This window comes from Corylus avellana, chromosome 4 (assembly GCF_965113065.1).
Source record: "Corylus avellana chromosome 4, dhCorAvel1.hap1.2, whole genome shotgun sequence".
NCBI classification, from domain to species: domain Eukaryota; kingdom Viridiplantae; phylum Streptophyta; class Magnoliopsida; order Fagales; family Betulaceae; genus Corylus; species Corylus avellana.
The window spans coordinates 4,956,962-4,968,150 of NC_142493.1; the positions used below are offsets into that span (position 1 = coordinate 4,956,962).

The 11,189-nt window shown below is 35.6% G+C and overlaps 1 protein-coding gene across 2 annotated transcripts; it reads right to left on the reverse strand.

The window, feature by feature from the left end:
- Positions 1-153: 153 nt before the first annotated feature.
- LOC132179400 (myb-like protein X) lies at positions 154-4,595 on the reverse strand. Of its 2 annotated transcripts, XM_059592127.2 has the most exons (3): positions 4,478-4,595; positions 1,487-3,201; positions 154-322 (listed from the first exon to the last, which is right to left on the reverse strand). In XM_059592127.2, exon 2 carries the CDS (start codon positions 3,137-3,139, stop codon positions 1,511-1,513), a length of 1,629 nt encoding a protein of 542 aa, XP_059448110.2. In that variant the 5' UTR covers positions 3,140-3,201; positions 4,478-4,595; the 3' UTR covers positions 154-322; positions 1,487-1,510. The 2 variants fall into 2 exon arrangements, with proteins under 2 accessions (XP_059448110.2, XP_059448109.2); XM_059592126.2 differs by lacking the exon at positions 154-322 and having other exon boundaries at positions 1,306-3,201.
- Positions 4,596-11,189: the final 6,594 nt, after the last annotated feature.

The window sequence follows — 11,189 nt, forward strand, 5'->3', positions numbered from 1 at the left end:
AGAGGTTAATTTTCTTTGCCATGTCATTTAGTTGTATAGCAATCGTATAATAATCTACTAAATAGCATTACTCGTGTAAATAACGATTAACATTTGCATATTCTTGTATTGAGAACTGTTTTTCCAGAAACGTCAAAGATCATTGTAATAATGAGTAAACTCAATGATCATTATTAGTTCATCTGTCCATTTTAAATATACACTGAGGAATTCTGATGGACATATACAAAAGCTGAATAAAATGAGTAACATGCAGATGGCAAACAAACAAGAATGAGTTCTCAAAGATAGGTGTCCGTCCTCTCAGCCTAAGCTGTGGAGTCTGTTGCAGAAAGAAGAGGCAACCGATTGTGTTAGAGTTGAAAATCAAAATGAGAGGAACAAACTAAAACCCTTGTTTAGAGGGGTTGTTGATGGGATCAAAATCTTTTGTCACAACCTGCAGTCACAGGATCCTATGGAGTTAAGAGTGATGATCTCATGGAAGTGGGACCTGCTGATTAGATAGTTTTAGCATTGTAATTATCACCAACTGTTTGATCAGAATTTGTTTAGAGTGATGTGTTTTACCTCAACAGAACTTGTGATGGATGAGTTCTTGTTTCAAACATGTCAAGAACTAACTGCATTGGCCTTCACAATAAATTATGCCAAATTTCCTAAACTATGCATGTAATTGAATATCTCAAATTATTTTATGCTTCCATATGTACCCAGACAAATCAAATTTTTCATATTCTAGGTCATAATTTTATCATTGAACAAGATGTACAAAGTGAAGTTCTCAATATGAGTTGGAATAAGGTAAATCCAATGTTTAAGCCCTTGTCTTTCTTTTTCAGAACTCTTTATCATTGGACAGATGCTTTAGATTTTAATATTCTTAGTTTTCATGATTTTCTTGACTTGTTTAATCTTTCTAACCAGGTTTTTCTCCTTGTTTTAGTTGTGCTTTTAATAAATATTCCGTTTACTTATTAAAAATAAATAAAAATCCAATGTTTAAACCCTTTCATAACATAATCACAATCTTATTTAAACAAATTAAACAAATACCTATAAAGCATAATCGAGACAAGAGGTCAAATAGGATAGCTATTCTTTCACTAGGTTCAAAGACATCAGACGTCTTTCATCATTTGAAGTGTCAATCCATTGGAAACAAAAAGGTTTCAAGATTTCATCATTTGTGCTCAAACTGGACTGTTGTTCTCTTAAATAAACAGCCATTGTGCACATTAGAAACAAATACAAAATAAATCAAGAGGGTGAAAAAAAGGAAAATAGGAGAAAATAACACCCGTATAAAGTAGGAGGTTGAAATAAATTATACAGGTTAAGAGCTGTTGATTACATCTAATAGCCTACATGTTCCCCGCCAAGTTGATCCTCTACACACCAATTTCTAACAGTGAAGAAAACCACTCTAATCACCTTAACAGTTGTACGAAAACAGAGTACATATAAGAAAGTTTAAAGCACTTACAAGAACACAAGCATTTATCATGAATCACTCTGCTGCAGTGTAGTCGCTGTTATCCCCTTCTGTTTTTATATCTGGCAATGTGTCCAAATCTGTGCGAACTTCTTTCTCAACTAGGCCAATGTGGGAATCAGACATATCAATTGGGTCATGTTGAAAAGCATCCAAAGACTCATCTCTAGGGAAATTCTCTGAGCTTTCATCGCTTCCATCTGATTCACTGTCACTCTCCAACTTCTTATCCTTAGTAGCATCAATATTCTCCTTTGATTCTGAAGAGAGAGAGCCGTCCTCTGCTTCAGTTGTGATATTTTCCGATACAGCAAGCTCAGAATTATTATGTAAAGTAGATGACTCTCTAGCAGCTGCGTCTTCTTTTTCAAATTTAATTGAACTTGTTGAATTAACATCAGATTGATTACTCTCGGAAACTGTGCTAGTGTTACTGGTCTGTTCTGTTTCCAAGGTTTGCACACTTATGCTGTTTCCAGCATTTGTACCGTTCGCCATCATATTTTGAGCATGAGCTGAATCAGATAGAGTCACTGTTTCATTCTGATGGGAAGAACCAGAAATGACTTCTTTTATGTCAAGGGCTTCAGTACTTACTTCTGCTGAGGGATTGCTTGGTTCCATATTCACCAGTGTTGTGTTATTGCTTCCTTCAGGGTGAACATTGGATTGTGTAGTCATTGTTGAATTTGTATCTGAGCTACCCATGGTGTTGGTAGAGCTATCATTAAAATTGTTTTCAACAGAAATCAAAATTAAAGAAGTGTTGTTCTTGGCCATTTCACCTTCTCCCACCTTTATCGCTGAAGTTGTTTCATAACTACCAATTTCTTGAGTTTTATTGGATTTGTTCTCCTGTTCCAAGATATTCATTTCTGGTTGCTCAATATTGTTTTCTGAACTTAATTTCTCACTTTCGGAGATGATAGTCTGGGTATCATGGGTCACTGCACTGGAAGCATCATCTCCCTTGTACTGTTCCTCTCGTGCCTCATGAGTGTTCGGATCGTCTCCATCATGATCCTGATCCTCTGAAGAATTCTCATTTTCTGCTTGACTTTGTTTCTCCTCACTCTCCTTCTCATCACCTTCCTCTCTCTCTTTCTCTTCATCCATAAATCCCTCATCATGATCAGCTTCCCCATCTAATTTCTCTTGATCATTTTCATCTATCTCATCGTCTCCACCTCCTCTCTCCTCATCTTCTGTCTCTTCACCCTTATTTTCTTCTTCCTCTTGCTCTGTTACTTCAGGCTTGTTTTCTTCTTCTGGCTCTTCTTCATCATGCTTTGTTTCTTCTTCTGGCTCTTCTTCATCATGCTTGTTTTCTTCTTCTGGCTCTTCTTCGTCATGCTTATTTTCTTCTTCCTCTACTCCAGTTTCTTCTATCTCTTGTTCCTCATGCTTCTCATTCTTAGTTACTCCTTCTGTACGAGGATGAAGATCTTTCCTCCCAAATTTAAGCTCATCACCACTCTTCACTGAGAGTTTTCCATCTTTCTCGTCAAATTCCTTCTTTTTATCATGTGAGTGCTTGACTTGGTAGATTAACCAGAAGCACACACCAAGCAATAGACAAATTTGTAGAACATGCTTTATCTTGACGCGTTTGGATCTGTTGTTTCTGCTTGGGGATCGGAACATGATGGACTTCCCCAAAACCCCTGCCCCTTATCTTCTATCTAAGAAGATATCAATCTAACCACCTGCCCAGAATAAAGTGTGAATAAATAAATGAAATGAATTGAATACCCAATGCAACCAATTCATAAGTCTGGAAAACTCACTTCATAATAAAGTATTTTATAAACTTTATGAATTAATTCCACTGTAGTAAGGATACAAGTTAAATGTTGGCAAATACATTTGGTTCCACAACTATGTGTAAAAATCAATTCCCTTTGAAATTAAATTATTCTTAGCACCACTTGGTTTTGAGAAACTATAGGAAAATCAAAGTATATTAAAAATCTAATTATAGAATTTCTAGTCAGCCACCTTCTCAGGCGAGCCTAACATGATTACTATATATGGTCCATTCAAACCTTTCCATTCTTTCCACTATTTCTCTATTGAAAATAAATAAATAAATAAAGCAACAAATCAAACTAAAAAAGATTTAGAGCTCTCAATTGTTCAGGTATCAGGAAAGGTTCCACTGGAAGTTCTTATTTCAAACAATAAAAACAATTAAGAAGCTACTAAATTTAACATCAAACCCAAACCCAAAACCATTTCTGCTTTTGAAAACATTGAAAGAACTTCCTATATCTTTCCTTGAGACAGCCTCCTTCACAAATCATCTGGCTAAACATGTTTTATGTATTGAAACAATAACACTGTTTAAAACAGACACCAAATAGGCCTTTAATCTATTTTTTGTTCTCAATTTGCACAGAAACTAAACAGCTGGTTATTACGTTTTTTAGTTTAAATCTAAGAATAACAATTTCTACATCAAACAGTTATAAAACCAACTTTATCTTATTTTTCTCCTATTTTTGGGCAATCAAACACATCATTAATCGTCCTCGTATTTTCTACCGAATTTGAACCAAATCCACGTTTTATTCATAAAAACATGCATATTTTTCGCGAGGCAAAGAGAACCCCATCACACTAAACTGAAGAAAAACACAACAAGACAAGATTAAAGCAAAATCCCACTGAAACCCAATTAAGGAAATTAAAAAGAAAAGCCATAAGCAAAGCAAACCCTAGAATCCCCAAAGCAAAACCAACATCAGCCCCAAAAAATTCAAACCGAAATCCCATAACTTGAGCTTCATAACCCATACCCATTTCCCAAAACAGCTAAAAATTACAAGCACCACACAACTCCGAACGACGAACACAAACAACAAAGACACATACGGATCTTCTTTCTTGAGCACAGTATTTCACACAAAATGGAAAATTTTAACGAGGGAAGAAATGGAAAAGGGATACGAAGCTGAAAAACGGGAGAAAGTGTGATCTTACCTGGAGAAGCAAAGTGCGGGAGTCAGTGTAGTGGAAAGCGGAGGGCTGAGATACTGAGACAAAGCTATATGACGATCAAAGAGAGGCCTTGTTGGGGTGCGAGCTTGAGAGTGAAAGAGTAAATGGATCCAAATTACACAGATGAAAGCCCAGGAGGCTACTAATAATAGTAATTACCACAAATTATAAATTAATATATTTTGAGATGAAAAAAAGTAATTATAACTATTCGGGGTAATTATTTTTTCTCATATAAACTATAGCTCATTGTCATTTTACCCCCTGGCAATCTTATTGTCCAACTCTATTAGGCTATCATTTTCTTCCAAAAACCTCAATTTAATCAGTTAACCACATTAAATTGGAAGGAATATTTTCTTTTAGATGTTAAATATCCTTAAAAGACAGAAATACTCCCAAATAAAAAATTAAAACAAAAAATACAAATATATAAATTATTGAAAAAAAAATTAAAAAAAAAACAAATAGGGGGTGGCTACCAACGGTGGGAGGGTGTGGCAAACGAGCCACCCCCGAAGGTGGCCGAGGGTGGCTCGTGGCCAGCCCCCGACGCACGAGGGTGGCGCGCAGCCACCCCTAGGCCATGGGGGTGGTCGCGCGCTGCCCCTAGCCACCCTAGCCAGATGGAGGGTGGCCTCACATATATTATATTATTAATGTATGAATACTAGTTTCAAAAAATATAAATATATTAAAATTAAAAAAAAAACACTTATAATTTAATTTATATAAAAAAAAAATTGAATATAAAAAATTAAAAAAACAGTTAAAAAGACTTAAATTAAAAAAAAAAAAACATAAATAAAAAATCTGTGATTGTCCTAAATTAAAAATTCATCTGTGTGATATAAAATAATAATAATAATAATAATAATAATAATAATTTAGAGATTATTGGGGATATGTCAAAATAACAATTTAGTATCTGTAATCAAATTCTGTCAAAATACTTGACAGATTCTAATAGTGTAAAAAGGTAATTACCCCTAACTATTTTTTTGTTATTAAATAATGTTTGAAATACTACCGTTTTTATTATAAAAATAGTGTTAGGGTTATATAATTTTTACTACAAATTCATTTACAAACTGATACGACAATTTATAATTGATGAAATAATTAAGTAACAAATTTGGTTTATCAATTTCTGTTTATTATTTTTTACCTTAATGAACTGCCACATTAGTTCGGTAGAAGTTATAGTACCTTTAGTTTTCTTCTTTTATAAATTGATGTGATAATTCCTAATTGGTAAAATAACAAGTTCGCCACTAATTAATTAAAGAGTAATTATTAAAAACTATTTATTATGAGAGAATATGGACAAAATATTGGAATTAGGATCCTATTTGAATCGGAGAATATCTAGTTAGTTATAGTGGAGATGTATTTTTGTCTCATCAAAAAGTAAAAAGAAAAAAATATCCATCAAGTATAACTAAGTTGATACTCTCTAGTTCATTAGATCGTGTTCCAAATTAAATATTGATAGTTGATACCAATCATTTCTCATTTATTATTCTACAATTATTTTACAATACTAATTTGGCAATTCAAACCAACCATTGAATAAATCGGAACAAGATCCTCTCCATATTCAGTTTGTTATATTGCAGGAGTATTATTGTTTTTTTATTTTTTGAGGAGACAAAAATACACATTAAATATAACTAATTGGATATTATCTATTTCAAATAAACTAGAAAAAATCTTAATTCAAATAAATCAATGTTAAAAATAAAATTCAAGATTTGATTGAAACTGTTACGTCAATATTATCTTTTTGTTTTTTTAATGTGATTAGGACGGACCAAACCAAACTCATTTGTTGCACGGCATTCATGGTGGCCGGTGGAAGTTACCCCACACTCCAATTCCACATAAAAGATCTTTTTACTACAAATTTCAAAGTCATTTATTTTTTCAAAAAAATAAAAAAATAAAAACTCAAAGTCATTAACTCATTATAGTCAATAGATAAAGATAACTCCACTTTCCCCTAAAAATCTAAATGGCCCCGTGAGGTCAAATGGTGCTCTCTACTTTTCCAAATTTGGCCCAGAAAATGGGCTTTCACATTAGGCAGTGTGCAAGTCAAGCATTTGTCTGTTTAGTGGACCAACCGAAGGATAAAGTTTTCTTACTGTGTTTATTTTTTGAGTTTAACTTAATTGCAGTGGTTGCATAAAATTGTTGTTTTGCAGCAATTAATAAAAATAGACACATCACATAAAGAAAAAAAAAAAGTAAAAAAATACCTACAGCCTAATGCACTTGATTTTTAACTCAACGGGGAAGAAAGTTAAAATCAAAGAAAGAAAGAAGAAGACCGTGGGTCTGCGGCCAGCCTGGATCTGGCTAGCCACCAAGACCCACGGCTGGGTCTCATCAGCTGTGGGTTTGCTGAAATACTGGCTGCCACCGTGCAGAGGCAACTTTTCTCTCTTTTTTCTTTGGTTATTTTCTAAAGGGTCTGGTTTTGGTTTTTCCTGATGGGTCTCACAGCGTGAGTCTTGCTCCGGTGAGACCCACAACATTGCTCCGGCGCCATGAGTGATAGTATTGCATTGTGATCTCCGGTTTTAGGGTAATAAAATCTCAAAAAGAGTTAACCTTCCCCTCTAGGTTTTAGTTTTAAATCCAAAATTGAGTTTTGAGGCATTAGAAACGAGTTTTGTAGCATTAGAATTGATTTTCGAGGTATTGGAAATGAGTTTTTTTGTAACATTAGAATCGATTTTTGAGGCTGAGTTTGACAGAAAAGTCGTCTGAGAGAATGAACCAAAGTCGCCGAAGAGGTGACACACGGTTAGGTCACGGCCAGACCCAGCCGTGGGTCACGCCAGACCCATGACTGCTTCTGCCGTCACCGATGAGTTTGCTCTCACCGATGGGTTCACTATCGCCAAGGTGGTTTGGTTGTTTGTTTGTTATTATATGGTGTTTTGATCTTATTTTGTTAAAATAAAATGAGTGATGTGTCACCACATGAATGGATGCTATAAAACACCCCTTTTGTGCACTGACCGCATGGTAGGAGCTCTCATATTTTTTAATTTTAATTTTTTTTTTTGCCAATAATCATATTTTTAAACATTATCTTTTTTAACGGCCATATTTTTCCAACGGATACAAATAAGATTACAATCAAAAATACAATTTCCTTTTCACAATTCCCTAAACTTTTTTTTTTTTTTTTAAGAAAACATTTTATCAGGATCACTTTTGCAGCCTTCAATTATTCTTTGACACCTTACTTAAAAACAAAAAAAAAATACACCAAACTACACCAAGAGTAGAACACCTGATTACATCCCCAATATTAAAACACCAAGAGTAAAACACCAAATCCTTTCTTAAAACACCCAACCCATCCAACAACGCCGGAATCTACCTAAGAGAGAGCCACTGCCCATTGTCACCGAATCCACCATGGAGAGCAACATCCACAGCTGGGTCACGGCAAGCGGCAGCCCTCTCTGGCGGATCCTTTTAGGGTGATAGAATTCCTAAATGGTTAATCTTCCCGTCTATATTTTAATTTAGAATCTAAAAACGAGTTTTAAGGCATTAGAAACGAGCTTTTTAAGGCATTCAAAAAGGATTTTGAGGCTGGATTTAGCAGAAAAGTGGCTAGAGGGTGACCGGCCGTGGGTCACGGCCGGTCACTTTTCTCTTGGGTCTTGCCGGTTAGGGTTTTTGTTTTTGTTTTTGTTTTTTTTTTTTTTTTTTTCATTTTCATTTTGTATGGTTGTTCTCACTTTTATTTTTTGCAATTTTTTAAAATTGATGATGTGTTATACGGTAATTGGAGATTGCAAAAAAGATGTTATCAAAATGGACCTGATAGTATGGCACTTTTTTTTTTTTTTAATAGATCATTCCTTCTTTGTTTTCTCTCTATGGCGGGCGATCATGTATACACAATGCTGTTTAATAACTCCAACTCCGATGATGAGTTGAGAATTATTACAAAAGTTGTTATGGGATATGAGCATTTAAATAGCGAGGGCGTGTGATAATCGAGCGTGAACCGTTAAACTTGAGATTTAACAACACAATCTATTTCAGGACGTGTGATTGTCCCGTTTGATTCTTTGTAAAACCATCAAAGATTTTTTCTCGATTATTTTGCTGATTCATTAATATATCATAATTAGAAGTCAATGACCCATCAGTATATAATGATTCACCTTGTCCTTGCATAAGTTTAAAACTAATGACCCACCATACCAGCTCAGAACAGAAAGTGACACAAAGATAGTTGGAAACTTCCAACATCTCCCTTGCATTTATCAATGGCGAAATGGAGAAAAGTACAATAAAATTTTCCGGCCAGCAAGAAAGAGAATCTGCCGCTTTTGGCACATGACTCTAAATCTTTCTTTCTTTGCTTAGACCCGCAGGATGAACTAATAATATTGCAATATAAATTAAATAATTATTATTACTTTTATTCTATTAGTTTGGAGAATTAGTGATTTAATATGGTATCAGAGACAACGGTCTTGAGTTTGAACATTGTCTCCTTAGTCCATTTCAGTTAAATATTTCATGTGTTGTTCTTTTAATCAGCTTAAGCTTTTAGAACAAGTGCTGATTTAATAAATGCAAACGGTTAGAGATGCTCTTAAAGTTAATTACTTTAGAAATCTCTTTCCATAGGGAGATGAACTCAGTTAAGTATGCAAGAATGAGTTAAAAAAATTAAGTCCCACATTGAAAAAGCAGTTACAAATACGAGTGATTAATATAGCAAGCATAATTGGGCCAAATTAATTAATATACAGACCTTCAGTAGAATTCATTTTTTAAAATTAGATTGTAAAAAGAAAGTGTCTAAAAGCTTATATATACAAAATTAAGATTACATAATTAAGATTACACTTAAATCAAGTAGAACAATTAGAATAATAACATTAACAACCAAGTGTGTAAAACCAATTTTCTCATGTGAATTTAGTCTAAAAAGAATTCTCAGAATGACATGTTTTATGATTTGTACACTACATCGAAAGGCAATCACCTTTTTTTTTTATTTTTTTTTATTTTATTTTTTATTTTTTTATAACAGAACAATATCATAAATACAGGGAGAAATGTCTTCCATCCAAACATGATATATGACTTGTTTAACTACTGCTTTAGCTAAACCATGAGCAATTGAATTTACCTTCCTTTTAAGAAGAACTACCTGCCAAACTGTCACCATTTTAAGCACCACTCGAGTGTCTTCTACTAGTTGTCCATATTTACTCCAATTTCTCTCGCTTGATTTGACATCATTAACAATTTAGAGAGCATCACCTTCCAAAGCAATGTGCCCAAGACTCAGGTCTCAGCAAAACTCCGCGGCATATAGAACGCTCAACACTTCGGTTGCATAGTCCCTCCCTAGTCAAACTTTTTGCAGCCGTTACATTTTTTTTTTTTTTTTTTTTTTTTTTCTAATTGAATAAGGAAAGGGCTACAGGGAAGGATCTTTTCCACTTTTGATCCGAACGGAAGAAAAAGTGAGAAATCCTGAAAACGAAAAAGGGGTGGGCTCCCCAACAATAAACCCAATATAAACTAAAACAATACAGAAATAAAAATAAGAGGGAAGGCCACCCCAACAACAAAGCCCAAATGGTAAAATACAGTGCAAATACAAGAACAAGTACTGGATCCAGTCCAAAAGGACCAAACAGCAGGTAATGGTAATTGCCAATGATCCCAAAAGAATCATAAGCAAGCCGGGCCTATTCCAGAACCGCACAAGGCGGTGCAAATTGCAAAGAAACTCCGTGAAGAGATCTTTGCGGGCAAACCAACAACCACTGTTAAATGGCTGTTGAAAAGTAGGCACTACAGAAAACCAAAAATGAGCCGGCATAGGATGACCACCAACATCAATCTCCTCCTCAAAATCAAACCAAGTCATGGCAGGGAGATAAAAACCCACAAAAAACAATTCAAACAGCAAACTAAAACTAAATTTACAGTAAAACATAAATAAAATTACAACAAAAACAAACACAAAGAACACCAAAAAACAAGGGCAGGGGCGGTGGTAGCCTGCCGAAGAACAGATCGGCCACCGGCAAGCAGTGGACTGATCGAGGATCGGCTAGCGGAAGAGGGAAGCTAGGAGGCCAGGGAAGATGGTGGAAGGCCTCGATTGGTGGATGGGTCGGCGAGGAAGAGTAGATCGGATTTTGAAAAAACCCGATCTAAACCCCCAAAAACCAGATCCACAACCAGGAACTTCCTCGAGGCAGTGGACGGCGACAGGGATGGACTGAACGGCGAGAGGCTGGGCGGCGAGAGGCTGGACGGCGAGAGGCTGGGCAACGACAGGCTGGGCGACAGGCGGAGCGGCGAGGACCAAAAACGAGGGACTGAACGGCACAAAAGGCTGGACGGTGGATGAACGACAACGGGAGAGAAGAGCAGCGGCGGTCTTCGAATCTACACAAGAAAAAGAGAACAAAACACAAGAAATCCAAACAAAAAATACAGCAAAGAGGGAACAAAGAAGGGGAGGGGAGTGGAGGAAAAACCTTTTCCTCCACCCCGGAAAGCCCGCACAAGGCGGAGAGAAAGACCTCACTAGGAGGCGGCTGAGGAAAAAACCCTAAGGGTTTCCAGAGGTTCTCTCTCTAAACAAGAGAGAGACTTCTGAATGTCGTTACATCTCCCTTATAATTTC